Raw genomic sequence first — 26,671 nt, forward strand, 5'->3', positions numbered from 1 at the left:
AAACTTACCACTGAATAGCACAGATATTTCCTCCAAAAATATTTTATATATATATATATATATATATATATGCAAATCACATTTCTCTAAAGACTAATGTATTTCCAGTTTTTACACTACTTTCTTCATGGTTATTGTAAATTATACAGTTTGACAAAACTGAGTCTGATACAGTTAACCTACATAAAAGAAGGGGAAGAGCTACCACTTTAACTGGCATTCCCCTTGAAGGAATGAAGGCTTAATGCAATCTGACAATCTGAAAGAGAGGCAGATGAGAAAAAATTACTAAACAACTCTTATAATGGAGTTTAATTTAGGGTGTAAAATTACAAATTGAAAAGTTTCAATTTTACTACTAGACAAAATTATCACATTCTGAAATTCTTCCAGTACCAGGCCTTTTCTTGACACAAATTAATCTTCAAAATTTTAAGACTGAATATTCCATATATCTTTTTTTCTGATTAAGTCCTATTTGGAAAATTTCTCAGTAAAGAAATCTCATAGACAAAAGAGATGACTTCTAAAATTGCTGGTCTCTTATAAACTTTACAAAAGTTGAAACCTAAAACCCAATAGAGTACATCCTTCAAGAAAAAGGAATCTAGACCATTAATGCCATTTACTTCCAAAAACATATAAATAAACTTATAGCAAACCAGCCTATAGAAATTAAGCTTTTATAGAGGATAGCTACTTGTGGAACTCATGGAAACAGTCTACTATTATCATTCCTGTTCAGCAGAAAAAGAATCTACAAAGAATAATGAACTTGTCCAGGGTAATAATGGGTCAATGGTAGAAGTTGACAGAACCTGACTGTCTTAAAAATTCTCATGTTGCCAAAGCAGTTTAATGCATGTTGGCACATGGGAAGTCTTTTAACAGAGATACTACAGCAGAGAGGGGGGAAAGGCAAATATTGTCAGATTCCTCAGGGGAAAATCTGCAGCTCTACCCTGTGAGAGAAACATTCATTTTTCTGGTAAATTTCTGTTATAACCAGCTACAAGAACAGTAGTCACACTATTTTGCCCTTTCCTCATCACATTTTTAGATTTGACAAAAGCTTCTGTAACTATTAAGAAAACAAAGCAAAATGAAATACATTATTCTAAAATAATAAAGCATTTAAAAACCTGCTAGCCATTTTCAAGAAGTATTTCCTACAACTACTGCCAATTATTTTATTTTCAAAGCAAGAAGAAACACATTTTATTTGAAAGCTCTGAAGTAGCTTTAGAAAACCTATAAAGGATTGAGAACTTTGATCAAGTAGACACAGAGAATATTCTGTCTTAAACATTACAAAGAAAGGAAAAAAGAGGGGGAAAAAGAATTGTTAATTCTCATCTTGCTAACATTTTTAAGCAAATTGGCAAAACCGAAAGATTAAGTGACTCTGTGTCAAACTAAAGATTAAGTATCATTCCTTTATATAGTGATTCATAAATACTAGAAAACCTAAAGAACATTTTTAATTGCTCCTGTAAGTATTTAAAACTTTGGTCACAAACTGGAGAATCTTTCAGCTAACTGATAAGTGTATCTCTTTGTAATGTATAAAATGGACTTTCATATACACGCATAGGATTCAAACTTTCCCCAAAACTGTACACTGACTACTGGTTTGGAATTCCCATGCAAAAGCAAGAGAAAGGAAAATTATAAGAGAATATAATGTGACTTGGGTCATAGTGAGTACAGGTCCATATAGAGAGGACTAGTCAGTTTTGAGCATTGCCTTAAAAAAAAAAAAAACCAGCAACAAAAAACAGACTGAAAACATACCTTCTGACAAATCCTATTCAGTTCTTTGTTTCTGAATATTTTGAATGAGGAAGGCTTTGATTATCAGTGATGAGGACTGAAAGAAAAATTTGTTCTCAACTTAGATGTTTCAACAGAATACCTCTCTACTTCTGCCCTTGGGGAGTAGGACTATGTATCTGCATAAAGCTTAGGTATTTCAGGAGGAGTGCAGAACAAACAAACTTGTAAGCCACCTACACACAATTAGTTTGCAAACATTAGCATTAATGAAGCCTGCTTTGCCCTGAATGCACATACCACGGCAAGAGGCTTTCTGCCTGATACAGAACTCAGAATGTGTTGCTGCTACTTGGATTTCTAGTATCTAAATAGGTGCTCCTGAATTATTTTTCTCTCAGGGTAGCTTGTCTCTTCTCTATTCCTATTACAATTTTAATGAAGCTTTTAAGTGCTTCACCTTTGAGAACATTGTTCCCCTGTCAAATTGGCTTCTCCTTGACTGATGGACACTTAAGTAAGTAAGTAGAAATGGACAGAAATTCCAAGCATATTAATGCAATCTTTATGACTTTTAAAATAAGTTTACACTAAAACTAGTTTCTGAGACAACATCATCCAGAGATTGTTAACTTGCTGAAGATCTTCTGTGAGATAGAAAATTCGCAAATTTTATTTATAGTTCAGGAATTTCAAACCTATTTTCTGTCACTTTATGATCTGTGATAAAATTTTGGCCTAAACAACATTTATAGCTAGGCTATAAATTCTAGAAGTAAGTTTGGAGCTAACATCCATTTGTCGAGGCCACTTTAGGAGGACACTGGGAAGAAAATATTAAAAATATTATTTTGTTAATAGGTAGGGAGAAGTTAACACTGAGATGTCTAAAACTTCCAAGTTCAAAGTTTCATCAGGAAGAGTTTTGAAATTCCTTCTACATACAAACTAGAAGAATTAAAAATGGAAGATACTCAGAAGGAAACACAATTATGCTAATCAACTGTAATTACCAGACATGGGGTTTAATATATTTCTGTTTCTCTGACTCACAGCAAATTACCTGCTTCCAGTACTTGACATCCTAAATGTGTTAGAAGAAAGCTCCTAAATGTGTTGTCCCCTGGCCCCTTCACACAAGGAGTTCTGCTGCTGAACCAGTCCATTCCCTTGATTCCTGGAGCCCCCAATGACCGTGACAGACATCCTGGTACCCCTTACAGTGCTGGGCTGACAGGATGGTACTTTCCTGGTTCATGCCTGAAATGTGCTACCAGCAGTCATGTGTGCACTTACAGATTAGACACTAGAACTGTCAGCTTATCTTTTCCCACTGAGTTTTTCTTAAACTATCTCAGTGATGTAGATCTCAACAAGCTTTATTCTTGCTTGCTATTTGAGAAGTGCCCTGGGGTCTCAAGACTGCATTACAAATATAGTGACTGAACGACTTTCATTAATGATGTTACCTTCAGACTGACAAGTTTGGTTTTGAAGTGGTATCATACAAAATGTAGTTCATAAAACAGAAGGCAGGGGACTTCAGCTTTCTGTAAAAATATATCATAACATTTACTAATTTTGAGGGACGATATTTTCCCTTTTAGGATTGACAGGTGGAGGAAGTGAGAATCTCCTGGTGCTTCACACATGTTTTTATGATAATTTACTTGACAGTAGTACAAGACAGCACAACTTTCTGAGAAGTTTGTTATATCCAGAGATAAACAATAAAATATTAAAATACATTTTAAGTTCTTCAGCTTATCCCCTGAACTCAAAAAAATCTGCTGTCATTCAATTGTCTAAGCATTCTAATGAGTTGCTAACATTTCTCTAAATAATAGTTCACAGTATAAAGATTGGTCAAATACATACTTTTAAACTCTTCTTTCTAATAAGACACTCCACTAGACCTAGAGAGCAACATACCCACTGTTCAGTCTTACTGACAAAGAAACTCTTCACATAGTTGAGAGATATGTGGGCCATTAGCAGGTCTTTCAGGTTCAGGGCTTTTTTTCCTACTTGGAAAAAAAAATTTCCTTGCTGGAATTTTAAAGATGATATATTTAGATAAGACTTTGAACTTTTTTGCTTTAGGTTATTATTGACCACTCTAATGAATAAAGAGTTGGGTCCTTGGGACAGTACAGAGCTAACATGAGAGCAATTGTGTTTTATCTTTCCTAAAATAAAGCCTTCTATGGGAAATTTACAGTCTTGGAACATATAATTTAATAATGTTTAGGTTTGGCCTGCATTGTTCTTCTAAAGCAAAGGGCTGTTTTGCAGAAACTAGTTAAATAAAAGTCTTGATCACATCTTGGCCTGATCTGTTGTGTGTTTATGACAGACTCTGAACTGACATTTCTTCTAATAAGCTTCTACAGATAATGTGTATTTACACTTCTCTTTCCTTAAGATTTACATTTTCACAGGACATGTTTCTTCTAACGAAGCATTAAGGTTAAGACAAGACCTTAAGATATCAGACTATGAATTAGGAACACATTCCACTTCCACTATTTATCTATTTTTTTCCCTCCTGGTAATGAACCTTTCCGATCGGGCTCTGTTCACACCTTATAAAAGGCTTCCATCTTAATTTGAAGGAACATTCTGACAACCTGGTGTAAGAGGTTCATTCCTTGCTAGAGAACATGAAAGAAAGTCCCTTCAAGAATTATGTTTATGTTATTCAATTCTTTATAAATTAACGGTGAACTGTCATCATTATGCTAAAACTGAATTTTTTTTTCTGATTTCTCTTATTAAAAAAAAAAAAAATCTAGCCCACAATTTTATGCTGGTTTTGTCTGGTTTCTAACCTTTTTTACCCATAATTATCTCATGTGGAGAAAATTTTGAAAAAAGGTTTGGCTTTTAAATATTAAAATGTTATATACCAAAAATAACTTCACTCTTGCATTATGGCAGAATGACACAGTCCACAAATCTATTTCAATGACAGTTTCTCTCCTACCACAGCAAACAGATATATATTCAGGTTGAATTCACTGACCCTTATCTTCAGGAAGATATGGCAGGACACGCTTTTACAACCAGCATCTTCAAATCATTCCTCTTCTAACACCTGGCTTTTATTTTTGAACACCACCACCCAAACCTTCTTTACACAGTTGTCCTTTTTTCAAAGAAATCCCCTGCATTAACTAGCACTTTCTTCAAACAATTTTTCATATCCATATTTCTAATCAATTTTTGCTAGTAGTTCCTAAATGGTTGCATATATCCTCATAAAACACAGGACTATAAACCCTCTTTAATGCAATCCCAAGGGCAGCCTTCTGAAGTAACAGCTAATAGCATAAGTTAGCAATACTTTGAAGCATTAAGTGGAAGATAGGAATGGCAAAGCTGTATCCTGACTTTAGGTATGGTAATTATTTCTTATACCTGAGTGAACATCTGTGATCATTAGTTTTAGATTGCAATTTCTCAGAAGCAAATTACTCTGATTTCTTAAAGCCACTTTGAAATTGCACATCATTAAACTTAGGTCCCCCTTCCAGTTCCAAATGTGTATTTGAGCTCAACAGAGCACCTGTTAAAGAAACATTTGGCATCATAAAAATTGCAGCAGATGGGCAAGGCACAAGGAGGCACAGGGGTTGAATATAGTATGTCAAAAGCAAAAAAACCCCTACCCTTCTCAGATCCTCTGTACTAGTAAAAGGACAACATACAGAACCACAGAATATGCTGCGGGGACCCACACATGGGAAGGGACCCACAAGCATCAATATCACCTCTTAGCCCGGCACAGAAACATCCTCAAGAGTCACACTGTGTGCCTGTTGTCCAAATGCTTCCTAAACTCTGTCAGGCTTGGTGCTGTCACCACTTCCCCAGGGAGCCTGCTCCAGTGCCCAACCACCCTCTGGCTGAAGAACCTTCTCCTGATATCCAACCTAAACCACCCCTGACATCAGGCCATTCCCTCAGGTCCTGTCACTGGGCACCACAGAGATGAGATCAGTGGCTGGCCCTCCTCTTCCTCTCATGAGGAAGTTCAAGACTGCAGTGAGGTCTCTCCTCAGTCTCCTCCAGGCTGAGCAGACTAAGTGACCTCTGCTGCTCCTCATATGGCTTCACTCAAGGCTCTTCATGATCTCTGTTGCCATCCTTTGGATGCTCTCTAAGAGTTAAAAATCTTTCTTATACCATGGCATCCAAAACTGTCCCCAGCACTCGAGGTGAGGCTGCCCCAGTGCAGAGCAGAGTGGGACAATCCCCTCCCTTGCCCAGCTGTGATGCTGTGCCTGATGCCCCCAGGACAGGGTTGGCCCTCCTGGCTGTCAGGGCTCTTACACCTAAGGAGGCTTTCACAAGGAGTTTGCCTTTCTGGAATTAACAATTGGCTGTAGCAGCCAGCTACTGGCAGAATATATCAGCTTACCAAAAAACTACATATAGAAAACATGACAGACTTAAATTTTCACAACTACTGACAGTATCAACAGGGGGGGAAAATGAGGAAAAAATTACTTATTTCCTTTAATGCACTGAAAAATTAGCTTCCTTAAAAAAGACTTCAAGTATTTCTAGTCAGAAAATTTTGGAGCCATTTTGCTGTATCTCTTCATGTTGTTGACAGGCTTGGAAGATGTCTGTTGATGTGAAGCAGTATGGCTTTGGGACTCACAAAAAGGTTAAGCCTGCATTTTCAGACACGTACATTTCGGGTTCTTTTATATACTTTTTTTCTAGAAAAAATACTAGCATTTTAAATAATTTGTGTATTGCAGTAATATAACATTTAATCAAAATACTGTAATCATGCCCAGAGGATGAAACAGCAAAGGAGTGCACCTGACAGACGGACTTATAAAGCTCTCACTGAGGGTTTGAAGCTGTCTGCTGCACTACAAGCAAAACACGTAACTGTATTAAAACATGAATTTATTACCCCATGGAGGCAGTACGTTGGTTGCTAACCACCAATGCCATGGAATGGAAGATCACATATCAAAAAAGATTTTCTAAAATTTCACTTTTCATTACTCTGCCAAAATTTACAAGAAAAATACCATCTCCAAGTATAGAGATAGATGTATAATAAACATATATTTTAGGAATAAAGCATAATCCCAAAACACTGCATACAATAAGGACAAAGGAAAGGAGCTATATCATCTGGTTGATAAGAGCAATTCTGCTGATTAATACAGATATTTGACCTGTACAGGTTCCCAAATTTTCATACACTCAACTTCCCAATCAATGCACTTTTTTTCCACCTTTACTTTCTCCCTTTTTTCCTTATAACTTCAGCAAACAGTCCAAAGACTTGGACTTAATTCTTTCATTCTAAATATCACAGAGAGAAAACCAAACATTTTAATTAAGATTGGTATAGACCTGAAGCTAAAAACACTGAGCAATAAGGACTAAGTCAAAGAGCACTGTCTTTATTAATAAATCTACTAATAAATCTCTGCTGCTTCAGAGTAATGTTTTAATCTCAGACTGAATTCATTTCCATTAGAAAACCAGGCTATAACTGAAGGAGGTATCTATGCCAGGTAGCTCCTACACAGACATACCACCTCCTTACCGGATGCAGATCTGCAGTCACAAATACGAGTCAGGCAGATTAACAGTGCAGAAGCTACAATGACACCCGTATCTTCAGAATTTCACCTAATGATGCCAGGGGCAATTATCAGAGCACAGAGGAGCCATCTGGGTATTTCAGAGCCTTGGAGACCAACCTGAGAGCACAAAGACACATCAACCCTTTTCATTTCAGTGTGACCACAGACTGCTGACAACGTGCCATACCATGAGCAGGGCAGTGCCAAGGCAGAAATGGTTATTTAATAGGATCTACAGCTAAGATAGTACCAGATGTATTGTGGTCTATGCTGGAGTGCAAACAATTTTCTGGTCTGAAAATTTAAAAAAGCCCACCTTTTTTAAATCCATCCAAGTTGTATTGAGAAACCACATCTTCAAAATACATCAACACAGACCTATCAAACCAATAATTAAAATAGAAATAGATATTAATTGTGCTTGGTCTTCTTTTCTTGTTTTGTTTTGCTTTTCCAAAAAAATTTGGGTTACATATAGTACCTAAAGTGTAACTTCAAGTAAGAAGTAGGAATTATAGATATCAAGTAATCTGCCACAACTGCAGCCAGGACATAGTTTTATCTGAAAGTATCCTAACATCGAGTAAGAAGCACAGTTTTGAGCAAGTAAGGAATTTTTCTTTCCTTTTTTCAAACTTCATTATTAGAGATGAACTCCTGATAAGATTTATTCTACATATTTGCAAAACACAAAGCAAATTAAAACTTTCCAAAGTTTACCTCTAGATTATTAACACTTCTTATTTTGAAAGGCCTGAGATGACAATAGTGCTAACTTATTTTGACTACAAGGTGTCCTGACAAAGAGAGGGTTCATAAAAACTTAAGTCAAATTCTAAAACTAGCAGATATGTACCATCTGGCCAGCCTCAAATTTTGTGCACTAGTATCAGTCTAGTATGATGCAGCCAAGGGCCCTACTCACTAACCTTGCCTTTAAATCCATTTTTGCAGTCTGTACCAAGGTCCCTAAAGTTAGCAAGCTTTTACAGAAGCTGACTAAAAAAATTAATTGTACTCTTCCAAGCAAAAATGTCACTACCAGAACAAAGATATATGGAGGGGGTGTGGTTGGGGGTTTTTTGTTTGTTTTGAGGGAATTTTTAAATTTTGTTGTTTGGGGAGATTTTTTTTCTTTTCTAGCTTAGTGGGGATGGTTGGTTTGGTATGGTATTGTATGTGTGTGAATCAGTAAGAGATCAGAGGACATGCAAAGAAAGCAAGGTAAAAACACATATTATGCAGGTACCTTCTAGCTGAAAGGTGTTTTGAACTGGAAGAAAGATACATAGTTGGGTAATTTTTGTTCTGGAAGAAATCATCCTTAGGATTTTCTTTAAAACTGAACAGGATTGCATATTCATGGAACCTGGTATCTTTCAATCCATATTCTCAACCAGAATTACCCATGAACTGTCATGTTCTTGGCTAACAGCTCAGATCAGAAGAGGTAAAAATGTAGTTGCTTAAACAAAGAAAAAAATCACTCCACAAGATCGCTTATGCTGACTTTCCACAGATTTCAAATTACAAACAGCCAAAAATGCTATACATTAAATAGTCCAAAGAAACAAGAATTAAAGTTATAAAATAGGCATTTCTTCTGCTTTAAAACTTGTGAGAGCTATTTTGTGGTGATGTTTTGCTACTTTTAATAACGTTTTAAAGATAACAGTTTCCAAGTATAGAGATAGACATATAATAAACATATATTTTAGGAATAAAGCATAATCCCAAAATCCCTACTAAATGAACATTGCTATTGCTGCAATCTCCATTGTACTCCACAGCAATACAAGCTGCCCAGGATACTTTTAAAACATGCAGACTAAAATATGCAAAAAAATTTATCCATAAACCCCAAAGTCCAGTTTTCTGGGAGAGGAAGAATTTAGAGACTCAGTACAATTCTACCCGCTCTTTTCCCTTGCTTCCTCATTGCCTTTATTAATTCAGTATGTCACTACACTCACTTTAAAGACTTTGTTGCTATGGGAATTTATTTCCATATTTTATTGTCAATGAGAAAAACAAGATTTTGGTGATTAAATGTCACAGAAGCTCTGACTTTTGTACAACCTAATCAAATCTACAGCCTTAAAAAAAATCTGTGTATGTGTTTGAAAGTCTTACAGTTCTGATCATAAAAAGGTACATATGTTCTACCTGGCATTTAAATGCCAAGTACAAAAATTCTCTCTCCCTTCACCCAAAACCTTCTGGATAATTTTTAACATAATTTCCACATGCACATTTGCAATTAGTTTCCTAGAAACTCAAGAATAAAACATATTTTGTTTTCCCTTTCTCCCAATGAGGACTACACATAGTATCAAGAGATTCTTCCCTTTTGTAAGTGACATTCAAGGTTAGTGAGGCTGGAAATTTACCTTGCAGTAACTGACCCATAAAGACAGCTACAAAAATTGCAAGCATGGGTTCCTTCCCTCCCCACACTTAATCTATACTGCAGGTGGAAAAAAAATACATGCAAGAGGTACAAAATATTGTTTAGTTCCTCCCGTAAATATGCCAAAAAGTGTTTGCTATCTTCTATCACTGGCTGCTTCCACTGTAAATCTCATACACTTGTACTTCCCCCCTTTTTAATATTGTAACTGTCTACATAAGTTAATGTTTAGAGCCACTCACTAAGAAAAAGCATGTAGGTAATCATTAAATCATTACAATTTAAATAAAACTGAGCATAAGCCAGAAAGTTCAAAATTAAACCTAACATCAGAAAAATTCTCCCTTGTGACTCAGGTTTTGTGTATGGTTCTGTCCCTTCAAAAGAAGTTCTCTCAGGTTCGGAAGCAGAGCTCGTGTTGATGTACCAGGAATGGCTTTCTCTTGGGCAGGACTCTAGGAACATAACTAAAAATGCAGCTCTATAGAATAAAGTTGGGCAATGCTGTCAGAGGACTACAGTGCTGAAACTTAGATGACCACAGTTAAGATGCTCAAAGAGTCAGAAGCCTGACCTTCACACACTCAGCAGCCTTAACCTTCCCCAGGGTGCTGTAACAAACTGGAAGTCAGAACTCAGAGCATCCAGAAGCTGCACGTACTCCCTAATCTATCTGATTCTGATTGAGGATATACTTCCAGGTTTTTCCTCTTTTGACACTATGACTGTATGCCCTGACTTCTGGGAGTAAGAGGTTTAGCTTGCTATTTACCTGTGATTGGCCAAGTGCAATGGGTTCATTAGGTAAAGCTTGCCAGGAGCTACAAGCATTCCACACTTCATCAAACCAGGACACTTAGGTGTCTAAACATGACATTAAGAGGCCAATCTACAGTACTTATGATTGAACACACAGGCACAGGTATAAACTTTCTGTGCAGCATTTAACAAACACGGTCCATACCTGAGGAACACAACCATGAGTGTTTTAACCATGGCACTAAACCAGGTTTAAGCAGAAAGGCAGAATTCCTGAGGCAAATCTGCACAAAAGGAATTACACCAGGAAATGTTTAACTCATTAAAACACCACTGAGCTTTAGCACTGGAAGGTGTTTTTCCCATTCTGTGGCCAGTACCTGGTCAACTGACCCATGGGAGAAGCAGAGCCAGAGGGGAAAGGAACACAGCTTTCTAGCTAGTGAACAAATGGAAAACTGAAGACTGGCCAAAGCTACATATATTTTTTATCCCCCAAAGTTTGCAGAAACCCAAGTCCCCTTATCACAGCATAATATACATTTCAGTATTAAGCACTGACTAACCATACCAAAAAGCATGAAATTTAACTGTTCTTTAATACTGCTGTCTTAAACAGGAATGTTTCCAGCTTCTGGGAAAACAGCTTTACTGAGTTTCTTTAATTAAGGAGCTAACTAGTCACTAAGATGAAGAAAAACCTACATCTATAATAATGCCTAATATTCTGAAACTCAGTTGTTAGACAATATGATAAGCTTGGTGCTTTCAATTGATTCCTTAAATATCATGAAAACATTAAAAGTTAGAAGAGTAACATTTTCTGATTTGTATTATTTGCAAAGCTTTTGTAGAGTCGAAAGCAGTGAGCCCCTCAATACCCTGTAATCAAAAACCACCATGAAAAAGTCATGCTGTTGATGTCAGTAATTGGCATGTAACCTCAGAATGAAAAATAAGTGCTAACAAAAACTTTGCAAAGCCTGTGGAAACCTTCTTACCTTGTCCCTCTAAATGAGATCCCTTTTAAGCCAGGGAGAATGTGCTGGTTTTGTCTGGGATAGAGTTAATTTTCTTCATAGTAGTTAGAATGGGGCTTATTTTGGATTTGTGCTGGAAACAGTGTTGATGTCACAGGGATGTTTTAGCTATTGCTGAGCAGTGCTCACACAGCATCAAGCCTCTTTCTACCCCTCACACTGCCCCACCAGCGAGGAGCTGTGAGGGGGCATAGCCAGGACAGCTGATCACTGGGATGTTTCAGACATAAGGCATCATGCTCAACATTTAAAGCTATGGGAAGAAGCAGGAAGGGGCAGATATTCAGAGTGATGGTGTCTGTCTTCCCAAGGGCAGTGCATGATAGAGCCCTGCCCTCCTGGATGTGGCTGACCACCTTCCTGTCCATGGGAACCAGTCAATGAATTCCTTGCTTTGTTTGCACACACAGCTTTGGCTTTACCTGTCAAACTACCCTTATCTCAATCTCTGAGTTTTCCCTTTCCTCAGCCTAAGGGGAGGGAGTGAGCAAGCGGCTGTGTGGGGCTGAGGTTAAACCACAACAGGGAAGAATGGAGCACCACAGCATACTTTGTATGCTACCATGCAGTATAATCTCATGCAGGACTGAAGATAGTAACAAACTTTCTCTGACAAACTAACCTCTCTGGTAAATTGAAGGTTCTCCACAGTTCCTGTAAATATGAAAAGCCATCTCTCTTTTTTTATTTACTTATTTATTAAAGAAGACTTTGCCTTTTTCATGCTTCTAGAGAGGCATTCTCAAATAGAGGCTCCTAACTATAACTGTAGACTTCAGGTGGATAGATAAAAGTAATGGGGATTCCAGTGAATTATATTTTAATATTAAAATATAATCTGTATTATGCCAGTGTCAGCGACTTCAGCAAGACATCTTGTGATTTTTCATTTTTCACAAGATACAACTCTGATAAATTTGCCTTAAGATGCTGTATTTCTGTCATATGTGATCTGTTTCAGTGGTTTAAATCACCCCATGAAAATATTTTCAGGAAACAACAGCTATTTATACATATTGATGTCCAATTCAGTACCACTCCACTGACATCACAGGGATCTGCAGGAGATCAATATCTCTGAGAAGATAGTGGAGGCCAATCTTGCTTTTCTTATTTCAGGATCAAATAGAAAAGCAGCAAGGAGCTGTGGGAACTACAGGAAACAGCAGTATTAGCTACTTGAAATTATCAAGGGAGAAGTAAACTGGAAAAAGCTTATTTTTTCTAGGAAATATCTGGTGGGGGGAGTGATGTTCAAGACCACACAGGCCTCATGCTGTTGCCATCCAGCAGAGGGAAGAGAAAAGCATCAGGCTGGCTCATCCCCAAATATGAGCAATGTATGCACAGGCACATTCGTCTCACTGTTTTCAGCATTTTGTACAGCCCTAAAGCTGACAGGAAAATTAACCCCCAGCTGACTACTGCAGAATGAGAGATGCTAGGGATAAACAGGGCCCCAGCTGGCAATGGAGCCCCCAATCTCTTCCAGAGTTCTTGAAATGCTAAGGGTTACCCAGCCCACAAATGCAATCTGTAACAGCTCAGTGCACTTGAATATGTGACTCTTGTTAGGCAAAATGAACCCTGTGAAAGGTCAAGACATGTTTTGAAGCTGTAAGTTATTTATTATTTTTAACTGGAATAAAAGCAGTCTCTATGAAAAGCATATTTACTATATCTGAGTCCAAGGATGAAGTCTGTCCTGCAAGGGAGTAGCTACTGCCCTAACAGTCTAAAAACTGTAAATACTATACTTCAAAGACATGGAGACAAGACTGGACCATGCTCACCCAAAAGAGAAATAACTTACAAAATAATAGGTTTCCAATCACTTGTGCCAAAATATCAAGACCTCTGGGTAAGTTCAGCATAATAAATTCCTTAGATGGTGGAAAATGAGCAGAAAATAAACCATTGAGTCGGATTTTAAATAACAATGAAACATTACTGCAAAACAGCATAACTTGCAAATGGAGAAGAGATGAGCAATAAGCAACACTGACTACTACATTACAAAGGCTTCAGAGCTCCTCAGAAGAGAAGAATAAAACTGCAAATTCAAATCAAGAGCAGTATTTTGTTTTGACATTGCTTTTCAAAGCACAATAGTTCTAAAAGTAGCAACTTCAAAGACTAAAGAATGCAGAAAGTGGCCTACTTGAAGTTTAGAGTGCTCTCAAAAATCAGTAGCTTTATCTAATGCCCAGCAGCATATCATCCACAACTAAGACCATTCCAAGGCCATAAAAAAAAGCAGAGTTTTATAAAACATGGTTTGGTGGTTGACCACGTCATCCATGGAGGCCCCAGGTTTACATCATTACCTTAAATAAAATATAGGCCTCCAATAAAATTGCCTTTTACAAAACCAATACTGTTATAATAGCACAGGAGGCTAGATAATGCATCCTTCAATCCAATTTGTGGTTCATGTTAAGCTATAGACAACAATAACTAATTCCACATGTGAGACAGACCTCCTGGAGGGAGATTTTAATCAAATATGTGATGGGAAAAGATACATTTCCTTATTTTGGTATAACAAACTCCCTGTACTAACAATATGTTGATCTGGTAAAATGTTACTGTATTTTAGCAGTGCAACATTAGTAGAAGTTACATCTGGTTTAGTTATTTCTGTACTGCAGTTTGTATACATCAGCCACAGAGCAATAAATACTTTATCATTACCATTATATTAAAAATGAGCTTTTAATGCATTTGCCTATCTTTTTAACTGCTGATGTTATTTGGATCCACTCATGCTTTAAAAAAGCCAACAAAACAACCAAGCAAACAAAAGAAAATCTAAAAAACCCACAAGACGAAAAAAGAACAGCACAACAGGGTTTGTATTAGCTTTGTACTATTAATTGGACAGAAGACTGTTGATTAATGCTTCTGCACTCAAGCTGAATATTATAAGTACAAAACAATTAAGCCTCTGTGTTTGCACATTTTCTGTAGTAACAAACTTGATCACAGTTCTCTCCCATATTTAAGCTCCCCCTCCCAGTCCTGTGGTTTAACTTGCACAACTCCAGCTGCTGACAGGTACAATCTCTGATACCTATCACACCTGACAACTCAATCAATCTGCATACCTGCTGTGCAACTTACACTGGAAATTACTCAAGGTCTAGAATCCTGAAAAATGAAACAAAATTTAACTTACTTCCACAATGAATGCTTCACCCCAGTAGAACAACTCTCAATTACTCTCATTTCAGACAACTCATTTATGATTGCAATAAATACAATTCCATCAAAATCTTCTGACTCAAAGACAGTGAATACCTTCTTGTCAGTCAATCAGAATAAAACAGAGCTAACCAAATGAAATGGAGTCCAGACTGACAACTTTTCCAGCCAGAGTGAGAGCATCACAGGCAGACAGGAATACAGGACCTGGCAGCAGAAAAAAATCAGCAGCCAAGTTCTACTGAAATAACCAATACACAGATGACAGAGAAAAGAGTTGGATCGTTTAGTAAGTGTCTACAATATAAATTTTTAAGATGCCTCAAGAATAGCTTCTAATTAAGGGTTAGCATTAATCTGCTCAGCTGGTCCAGCTTTGCAGCTACCTTGTTTAGAAGCCCTGCCAGTCTACTCAAATTACACTGGGATGTTTTCATGTTCTCAATGTGATAAATCAGGATGCACATGATAAGTGACTTGTGTAGTAGCCATCATTTTTTACCATAGGATATTTGGCCCAAAGATAAGAACACAATGAAAAAAAATAGGCTGGTCACACAATACACCATATCCTACCATCTGCTGGAGCATTCTTCAAGTTGCTTGTACCAGTTCATACTTTACTGAGCATTGTGAAGATGGTCAGTAGTTTCACTATTCCTTAAACATAAATAATTGTGTCTCAGTTTCCCCAGTGGTATATTCTAGAAAATGTCATAATTTTCAAAGTTGAAAGCCATAGTCTGGCATCACACAATCCCAGGTCCTTAACTAGCCACTCCTCCAAATCTGTCTCTCTCCATCCCTTGTTTCTGTGCCCATGCTGCATCTTTCCTCTCACTGCTAGTCAGTACAGCTATTTGTAGGGCAATGACAAGGACTGAATATAACTGAACTGATCCAGCTTTAAAGTAACTCCTAAAAGAAGTATCTGGGATATTTGGGGTGAGGGGTGTGGTGCTTAAAGGTTATTTTTTTTTACCTGCATTCCTGCATTTCCTCTTAGTTCAGTTTGCAGCACGGCCTAGGAAACAGCCATATCAGCTCAGCTGGACAGGGCTGAGCTAAAGGTTAGGCAGACTGAAATGGATAGGAACCTTTCTACTGTTCCATTACAAAGCATTCAGTTACTGCTTACTTAGGTTGTACAGGCTTGAGCTAACCAACTTTTAAATTTTTTCTTCCTTGGCTCCATTCTACACTTTTGCCCTCCATCACACTGCAAAAGACTACAACTTTTTCCTTGAATGACTTTTTTGATGTCTTTTTTTTTTCCCTTTCTCCTGAAGTTGCCCTCTCCCAATATTACACTAGGGAAACATGAAGAACAAATTCAAGAACAGGCACATGGACACAATTCTTTCTAATTTTTTCAGGCTGAGCAGCATACAGCCTGATCATGTGTGCAAGAAACATGCAGCCTAGTAATAACTGAATATTCATATTTTCATTCAATGTAGTCTCTCCCCATAAAACTGTCTCCAGCAAAAATCAAATCTACACAAAGGTCTATAATCTACAAAATTCAGAATTACTATTTCTAGCATTATAGATGACAAAATAAATTCTTAAAGACAACAGCTTTCTGTCCAAGGCAACTCTGATACTGGGTGCAAAAAAAACCCACAAGCCAGGCATCCAAATTTAGGGTTCCACACCTAGGAAGAGAGACCTTGTGTTCAAAAAGTTAGAATGTGGAAGCTTGGATTTCACCTTCATCATTCAGAGTTAGGATGTGGAAGCTTCACCTGCATCATTCTGGTCTCTTCTGGACCAATTTTACTCTCTGGCCTTGGCGTGGAAAAGGAGGAAAAAGGTGAGAACAAGCTTTTCTCAATTAAAAGTCCATCAGAAACATCTGCAAAGATTTTGGATGTGAGCAATGAGTGTTTAACAAGAAAAACTTTATAGATGTTCAGAATTTTCTGTCATATGAATGTTTTTATGACTATTTAATTCCATAGGACAGAGTAACACTTCAGTTATGAACTAAACTCCTTGAAGCACTTGAAAAAGTCTCATCTTTGTGCTTTTCAGTATAAAGCCTGCTGCTGCAGATGTACATTAAGGAAAAAATAAATGGAACAACTTAATCAGTTTCCTCTTGGTTTCTGCTCAGTGTTAGATGCACAATGTACCATACAGTATTTGGCTAATGACATTCAGAGGTCTTACATATGTCATTATACATGAGTAAAAAATCCCAAATTTGTGTGTGTATATATACAAAATTATTCTTTTCCATTTTTTCAGAAAATAGCATAATAACTAAGCTAATACCTTAGAGCAGTTTAAAAGGAAACTACAAGTGACCAGGTGTTTTAACTACTTTCCTTTTATATTACAGCTATGTAGTCTGTACCAACAGAAATTATCACTGCTTTATCAAAAACTACAATTTTTTTTCAATTTATCTGGAAAAGAAAACAAAATTTTCAAATCAAGGTGTTTGAGATAAGCAAAGCAATGAAACAAAATACATTTTTGTAATCTACATCTCACTGAAAAATTTGACAACACATGTCCAAATGAAACGCTGTTGTCCTTTTGTCAAGATAGTATTTTTCTGAAAGACAGTAATTTCACTGAAAAGAAAATTATGTATACTCAGCTTACTCATTTGCACAGCAAATGCTGTAAAGGACTCTTGATTTTAACTGGGGTTTCTGGGTACCACTAAAATACACAGTTTTTTGAGTGGGAAGCTAGGGGATTTGGCGACTTTTTTTGTTTGCTTATTTTACTTGTTTGTTCTGGGGAAGAAGTTAAAAAATTGGAAATACTTATTTTATTAAGGCAATAATACTAGGTGAAGAAAAAAATATGTGTCAAAGGCATGCACCAAGTCCTATGCATCTCTGTTAAACTAGAACAATAAGAGTTTTATCTTTGCCTCAGGGAGCAAAGCTGATGATATCAGCTGCCGAGCTTGCACGCCTGACCAAACTAAGCTGAGTTTGCAAGATACAAGAGGATAAGAGCATGAATGAATTCTTTGCAAAAGGCAGTCAGATACCCAGTGCTTGACTCAGATATCCAGTGCTTGACAGCAAACAGAATGAGGGAGCTGTAAGGAAAGTAATTGAAAGTAAGGAAAGTAATTGAAAAAACCCATCCCCAGCATCGAGTAATAGCAATGGCTAATAACACATTGTTTAAACAAAATGCAAAAAGACCACACTAAAGCTCTTGAAATGTTCTTTCAGCATTAAACATCTGAGCTTATTTCTGGGAGTCAACTAAACTACTAAGAATTACTGTGTACTCAAAAGGACATTTAGCACCTGTTAAGCGGTGAATGGTGCCTCACAAATAGCTTACTGCAAAGGAGACTCACCTTGTATAAAGCAGAAATGATCTGATGCATTTTCAGTCGATGAAACACAAAGATATCGTACACGGCTGAAATGGCCAGAACAGTCACTCCTTGCTCCTTCCACAGCATGCTGCATCCTGCACACAGCCCTGCTCCCACGATCCAGCCCCAAGTACTTGGTGAGGAGCCTCTGGTAGAGCAGTGCTTCACGTAACACATGAGGGAAAGCAGAAAGAAGAGGCAGGCTCCAATATCTGCCCTCCCTACAATCCCTGCTACGGCTTCCGTGTGGATGGGATGAGATGCAAACAGCAGGCCCGCTATCAAGGTCCAGTATCCATCGCCAAAGAGAATCCTGGAGAAGTTTGTGAAAAGGCCAGTGACTGCAGCATGTAAGAGGACATTTACAAGGTGGTAGCCCCATGGGTCCATTCCCCCAACAGCATGGTTAATGCGGAAGGAAAGTGTGCAGAGAGGTCTGTAGGACTTGTGGCTCCCACTGTGAGTAAGCAGTGTCCCCCAAAAGTCATTGTAGAAGATATGGATCCACGGCGTCTCGGGTAAAAGGTCCTGGTTTGTCTTGATAGCTCGACTACAAAAGACAAATAAAAACTTCATTTTAACACCAGAAAATGGCTACAAATGAAAAGGCTGTGAAAATGCAATCACACTGCTACATGAAAAAAATGACATTGCTTGGTGCTGCTTCAATTCAAGTTTTGAATTTTAACAGGAGGTGTTAAAAATTACATATCTATTGACTTCCTTCAAGAGCAAAATTTCCATATAAATCAGCTTTTAAAACATTAGAAACAGACATTACACTCTTCCTGTTAAATTAAAACACCCTTCAGTGACATTCTTCTGAGTCTAACCCAGGAGTAATCAGTTAAGATTTGATGAGTTATAATTAAAATGTAAAATAAATATGAAAATCTTGTAAACGTTATTGTTGAAACAATGGATCTTCCAGTATATCAGAAATAAAACCCCAACTGTCCTTTTATACCAAAATTTTAATTTAGATTTTGGAATGGATTTTGCTAACATAGGTAAACAATAAACATAGAAGTTGTTAGGAGTGAGCAATTTTCTGCTTCTGGACAGGGCCTTGTATAATTGTTTTGTGCATATTTTGACTTACAACATTTTCTGCAACACCCTGCTGAAGACAGACAGCAGAATATTTCACATATGAAAATACACTTTTCAAATTTCTTGTATTTACTATTGATGGAAAAAAACATTTTTATATTGTATTAGCTTATGAACTCAAGTCTGTCAGCTTGATTTAAAAAAAAAATGCTGCAGCTTTCAGCATCTATGCTTACAACCACACTGGCAAGAACTCATGCCAGCCATTAGCAGTCTCCAAGTCTAATTCGTTACTGTAAAAATCTGTCTCCCATAGTGTTCGTACAAATCCAAAGATTTGCATTTAAATTTATGCAGTGGGAGAAGGTGTGAGACCTGCTTAGTGCAAAGAGATGACTAGAATTTAATTAGTTACTTATATTTAAGCAATTATTTAAAGATGCATTGTTGTTACTACAGAGCTTAACTCATTTAACATTTATTTTATTAGGGTAATTAAGAATCCAGCCAACTCAAGACTCTCCTATTCAAAAAACCAAACAAGAGAGATGATTTTTATCTCATTCTCTCTTCAAAATCCCTATCTGCCTTACCAATAAATACCCTCATATAGTTAATAATTTTTCAATTCAGACGAGGAAGGGAAAAAAAGTGTGAAACTCAAGCCCACATTTAAAATGCATGACTAATTCATATTCCAATACTCCCGTCACATTCTCCATTTCCTTAGAACCTGTGAGCAAATTCCCCCCCCCCCTTTTTTTTTGTGGTATTCATTTCAGGAATGTTGTCTTGTTCTGGGATGAAAAATGCTCAAAATTGATATCCTGCACCACAGAACCTCCATGCAAATACTCCAAATACCACACAGCTCAGCATTTCCATTGTCCAGAGCATCCTGCTGCAGTGCTTTCAGACATGCTTCCTCTCAGCATGTCCTTTTATCTCTGAGCCCATAGAGGTCATAGAGAGGTCAGCTTAAATCCTTTAAAGATATGATGATGCTTTTTAGAATATTTTAAAATTTTCATTTTGAATTCTGCTTATGCAGTGTATCGGGTTGCCTGTATTTGTTTTCCCAACCCCACACACATTTTTCTCATTTTAGGCGAGTCACAAAAGAACACTGGAGGAAAACAAGATTGTTGTTTCCACATTATTTATCTTGTCCTTCTGTGTTGTCCTTTCTTGAAACCTAATTCCTCTGTTTGTGATTTCCATTTGTAGTATAACTCTCAGAACCACTATCAGAAACCTAGGAATTTGGGAAAAATAAAGCAGGTGTCAGGCAAGACAGAGTCCTTTCCTTGAGAAAAATATATTAGATGACAGGCTCCCAAAGGCTAAGAATGGCTATCAGATGTCAGGATTTAGAGTTGAAACCCTGAACTGCAAAAGTATTTTTTCTTGAGGAAACAATAAAAAAGTAAGTGGCAACAACATTGCCAGCACAACCACCCTCCCCCGAGGCAAAGCATTCTTCTACAAAGAGCCCAGACAGTTCCCAGGTTGTTCCCAGGAAATGGTAGCTTTTAGTATTTATTTTGCCTTTTCTCTAAGGTGATAGTTTTCATGCAGCAGACACTCATATCAAACTCATCCCCACCAAAAGTAAACTGTTTGTATCATAAAGAAACCTAGTGTACATTCCAAAGGCATTAATTCAGTCAAATCTTATTCACAGCTTTAGCAACAAATTTCATGCATCCTTGATCCTTTGCCATTTAGACCTGTCCATATTAAAAATTAAAACAAAGAAATATACAACGAAAAAAGTCCTGCACACAACAAAAAAAATCAAAAGGAAGCCCTGAAGATACAGTATTGATCAAACTGTATTTGGGTACAGATTTCAGCATGCAGTTCTAGAATACTCCTAGTTTCTTGCACATGTAAATGCTACAGATTCCTTTACCTGCCCATCTGCATGAAGAATGCAGAAGCTGACAGTTCCACCTTACTCAGTGTTTAGTCACATCAAATTCTGTATTTTCTATTGATCAAAATTTTAAATAAAGTTAGAATTTGTTTCTGTATGATTTCCATATGGTTCCAAGGGCGGTAATGAGCCTTGACAGCCTGATCCCCTTCCCGAGGTTCCCACACCCTGCCCACATTCCCAGGACCTCATGTCAGGTCTCCAAAGCTTTCCCTGATACTGCCCAGGACCCCATGTGAGTCTCCCAAGGCCATCAGCCCCTGCCCCAGGGACACCTCAGCAGGGCCAGTCTTCAGCTCCCCAGGCCCTGACTTGGGTCTTGCTGAGCTGAACCTGTATCCCAGCCTGTCCTTGTCCCTAAGGAAGTGCCCAATGCCCAGGGCTTGGGCTGCCCTGGCTCCTAGCTGTGGCAAGGCTCTGTTTTTTCTCTAGTTACTGAATCACCAAGCCATTTACCCTGTTTAGTCTCCAGTTCCAGCAGAAATTCTGAAACCAACACCTCCTCACACTCTGGTAGCAGTGCCAGCTTGTCTCCAGTAAAGCCTCCTGCGCTAGCAGCCACCCTCACTCTCTGCAGATAGAAAATTAAATTAATTGCTGGCTCTGGAAGAGACTCTGGGATAAAGGAAATTACAAAACGCTGTATTAGCCTTGCTTCCAGCTTCACTTACAGTTTACCTTGAGGTTATGTCCCACAAATTAGTCCAATTTCGCTAATGGGCATAAGAGAAGCAACTCATCATTCTTTGCCAGAGCTGCAAACTCTGCTCTCACTAAAAGGCAGCAGGTCACCTGAGAAAGTCTTTTCTCAAAATTCCAACACAAGTGACATTTTACTTCCAAGTAGCCTCTGAACACGGCTGCACACTCAGGCAGGGAACTTGCTTTCTTCAATTTGAAATGCCTGCCCATTTCACACATCCCTGGAGAATGGGCTATCTTATTCAGTATACAACAAATGGACATGCTGGGGGCAGGGGGAAGGTAAGAATTAGATTCAGTTATCAGTTCTTCAGAAACAGAAAGCTGAAGAAAAAAATTGTAAAGACAAAATCATCATTTCTAATCCTTGAAATAATGCTTCTGCCTCCTGCCATAAATCACATAATTGCCACAGGTCAGTACACACCTTGAGCACGACTCACTGAGCTTTTATTCATCAAACCTAAAAATGCCAGAGATACATTCACATGTGCACATATACATGCATACGCACACAAAAAAGTTCCAGATGTTTTCAAAATTATATATGTCCTAAACTTCTGTGCTGGTGTTAAACTGATCCAGGTGTTAACACTAGGGTAAAAAAACAGATGTGACATTCTAAAGTGATTTAACGAGTTAAGCCTTATATTCAGCTTCAATATTGCTAATGGTCCCCATATGCTGAAAATTACCATCAGCATTTGAAGTAGACAACATATTTTAAAGGAAAACGAAAATTCCCAACTGTGCATGCAGGAAGCCATTGACCAGACATCTCTCACATAAAATAGATAGTCAGTGATGGACTGGCAACACTGAACATGGAGGTTCATCATTGTTTTTCCTCAGTCATTTTTAAACAGTATTAATTTAGTGTTTTTTTCTTGAATAGCAATGGGAAAATACCCTAGGGTATTTTTACAGTGGATATTAATGAAACACCCTGAGGATACTTTCAAGACTATATGTTACTTATATAGACAACAAGATTGAAAACATAGCTAAGAGCCTACTTGCTTGAGTACAAACAGCTTCACAACCCCAAAACATACAGCAGCCAAGTACATCCTGCAGACTGCTTACAGGTTGTTAGGCAGGTGGTCCAAAAGCAGGGAAGTAGAGCTTGTCATACTTGCCTGCAAACTATTATATATATATATATATATATATATATATATATATATATATATATATATATATATATATACACACACATATGCATTGTCTGTATTGACAGGATAAAGTTAAAGTCAGAAAATACTACTTAATATGCAGAGATGTCTTAAGAAAGTAATAACCTTTAGTACATGAAAACACATTCATCTAAATGTTTAATTATAGCCTCTAGGGAACTATTTGCCATTCTGGTAGAATTCTGGTGACAATTATGTCTGACATGTTGTATATTAAAGTTCATCTTTCTCAGTTGTTAAAGTGGAATTTACCTTCAAATCCAGCAGGTAGGAAAGTTTTACCCATGCCACCTCACCAAAAAAAAAAAAAAGGCCCACCACAAATGACAACAAAAGAACCCTACCCACTAAATAAAGAACACCCAAAAATAAAAGCCCAAACCACAAACCTCTATAGTGTATATCACCTAGGAACACCTGCAGGAGACCAAAACCTGTGCATCCTCTGAGTTGCAGCTTTTGGTTTGTCTTAAGAAAAATTGTTCTTAGGTGAATCTGTAAGGAAAATCTAATAATTCAGGTGTTTTCAGAAAGGAAATACTTGGCAACTAGCTAAGTGACATATAGGATCCTGAGGTGCTAGCTGGCTTGGAGAATGGGTCTGTACATACAGATTGATGGAAACACCTAGGGTCAAGGAATTAAAGGAAAACATAACATCATAAAAGGGAAATTAGCCTACTAGAACTTTGTATCTAGTTTATTTCTGCCAATAATAATTTTCTAATTGTATAGAAAGAGCTCAACTCAGAGTTCAAACACTGAAGACAACATATAGTTTTAAAATAATTTTCCCATCTTATGTAATTACTAGTGAAAGCTATTAACTCTATACAGAGTTAGTACAGGATCCCTGGAAAATATGTTAACATATAATTACATTAATTCTGTATTTTGGACTGTGAAAGTAATTCTACAGCCAACTTCAGTTTAGTACCAGAACAAACAGGAGCTACAAGTAACAGGTCTGTAAATACTGTTTTACTTGTAAAACTTTATTGGATGAGACTTTCCTTTATTAGATATAAACAGAGTGAAAGATGGATGAGTGAGACAACTGTAACTATACCCTTAGATGATTGCAATCACTGCCAAAAACAAAGACACAAAAATACTAAAGAAAACAAAAAGGTAAAATCACAAGGAAAACCAGTAAGAACACAAAGGTTATAGTCTTATACTACAGTATAAAGACACACAAACTTTTAAAGATTTTTCTGTACTGCACTATGTCTTTTAAAGAAATTGATCTTTTAAAATAAGCGATAACTTGTCCCTTGTTTATTTCCACCAATGACTTTATCTGCTGTGGTTTGACTTTGTCTGCCAGTGACTGGCTATGATCCAGCAGTCCATCAGCTGAACACTTCTGAATTTTGAGAATTCATAATTTTGCAACTAAAGATGTAGGATCTTATTCAAAAGTAGGAAGTGGTGGCAATGTTTACATATAATACTGAATGCTATTAGGAATTGCTTTAACTACACTGAAGCATGCTGCATCTATTGATTCTCTCATTGACTAAGAGGGCTTTGAAATCTTTATGTAACTAGAAGTTCAAAACATTTTGGTTACAAGAAGGTCGAGATGGCCTTAAAATTTTTGGCCTATAAATATTTTAAAAGCTAACTGTAAAGGTTTTGATCTCTTCTCCATTGTATAAGACTTTCCATTTCTATGTATATCCTCCCATGGGGAAAGAATATGGCCTTAATATTAATCCTAAATGCACCTCACTCCCCTCAGTTTAAGATTTAGCCTGACATAACAAAAACTAAAAGATGGACTATGTGAAATTTGAAACTCTAATTAATTCCAACTGCCTGGTATTGTATTATTTGATTATTCATGCACAGATTAAAAAAAAAAACACAATGGAGGAAAATGAAAGAAGTAATTAATACCTTCATATGCTGAACAATTGGACACCATCAGTGTCCTCTTCAGAGGAAGCTGATAAAAACATAAGGAGAAGAACAGCTCCTGTCTTTGCCTCTGCTCCCTGAGTTTCTTCACCACAGCATGTACCATAGGTCTGGGAAAAGATACTTTCATTCCTACATTGGAAATGCTTCCTGCTATTCTCACAGCTATTTTGTAAGCTAGCTTCACTCCCAACTACACCCTGCAACACAAAATTTCTAATTGTGTTCTTCTGAAACTTCAAGACACTTTGCTTTTACCTCATAAATATTCTTTCAAATATACATCTGAAGTTGTTCTTTAAAACATTCTTCTGTGCCAAACAACTGCCTGGCAATAATTCACAATTTATTTATTTTATATATGTATGTAATGTCAGCTTCTGAAGCATGGTTAGAATTCATAGCTGGAACCCCTACTGCCTTTTCAAATCTATTTTAGATTATAAAAGTGGGCCCAGCAGGCCTTATTGGATTTACTGTTCTGCAGTACAATATGGCACCACATTATTTCTCTTCCCCACTTCCCACTGAAAAAATTAAACATAAATAATTTTTGCCACTCATGACAGTAAAAGGATAGATATTCAAAGGCTTGAGATTTTAGCAATTAGAGTAAAAATGTTGATTTTCCTATCCAAATTAAGAGTATGGATATCAAAGTACTTTTTTGACAGGTCACCTTCTGAATATACGTATAGCCCTTCCAAGACACACACAAATTTATGCCATTATCTGAAAATAGAGACACACATACTGTAGCAGTATAAAAAAGAGTTTATCAGTCATAGAACAGTCCAATGACTATTCACTTTTCTGTTTTTTTTTCAGTATGAGGCACACTGTGGAGAAAATTAAGTTAAGCAATTTAACTTCAGAAAAACTATTTTTTTCCACATTTAATCTATTTTTGTTAGTGCATTTTCAGGAAGTTTGAGGAGATTGTACAGAATTGTGCCTAAGCCCATGACTCTTATGCACTCTAAATTTAAAGCCTGAAAAAATTTTTAGGTTCTAATTTTGACTTTTATTTTTAGGTAAGCATTGAAGAGAATAACCAGGAACACGTTGCCATACAAATAAAGAAATAATAAGTTGAGGAAAAACCACTGAACCACAAGACAACACAGAGACACTCTCCTTTTCTTATTTTTTGAAGGGGATGAAGGATAAAGAAATGCAACAGGGTTTTGGTGCGTAAGTTTCCTTCTTCAAGTCTTTTATTTTAGCAGTAAAACAACCCTTCATTAACAAGGCCTGATCTAAACTTAGTTTTACTGGTTTAACTGAAAAATATTATTCAAAATCTGATCAGTGAAAACAATTTGGTGCATGCATATCCACAGAGGTCAATTTAACCTTCACGCTGTCTTTAGAACTCATATTGAAGAAATATCCATATTGGTGGAGAGGGGGAAAAAACCCAATCACAAAAAAACCCAGCTATCCCTTACCATGTTCATGTTATTCACTGTAAGAACCAAGTGATTCAGAGAACAGTCAGAGCCACCTTGACTTAAATTATCCATAGAATTGCAAGTCTGGACTGTGCCACATGAAAACTATCAGACACGTGCTGGTTCAAAATGATCACATCACCAAGAAGTCTCCTCTTCCCTCCCTCCAGCCCCACTATAGGATACATAAATGCATCAAACTAAAGTTCTGACATACATCAATTGTACACCCTGTA

The 26,671-nt window shown here is 37.1% G+C and overlaps 1 protein-coding gene across 1 annotated transcript in view; it reads right to left on the reverse strand.

The window, feature by feature from the left end:
- Positions 1–26,671, reverse strand: part of TMTC2 (transmembrane O-mannosyltransferase targeting cadherins 2) — a 233,977-nt gene that overhangs the window by 117,408 nt on the left and 89,898 nt on the right. Inside the window, exon 2 of the mRNA XM_066550550.1 lies at positions 18,145–18,715. Coding sequence (XP_066406647.1) covers positions 18,145–18,715 — 571 coding nt within the window. The remainder of the gene's footprint in view (positions 1–18,144; positions 18,716–26,671) is intronic.

Source organism: Molothrus aeneus, chromosome 5 (assembly GCF_037042795.1).
Source record: "Molothrus aeneus isolate 106 chromosome 5, BPBGC_Maene_1.0, whole genome shotgun sequence".
In the NCBI taxonomy this organism is placed as follows: Eukaryota; Metazoa; Chordata; class Aves; order Passeriformes; family Icteridae; genus Molothrus; species Molothrus aeneus.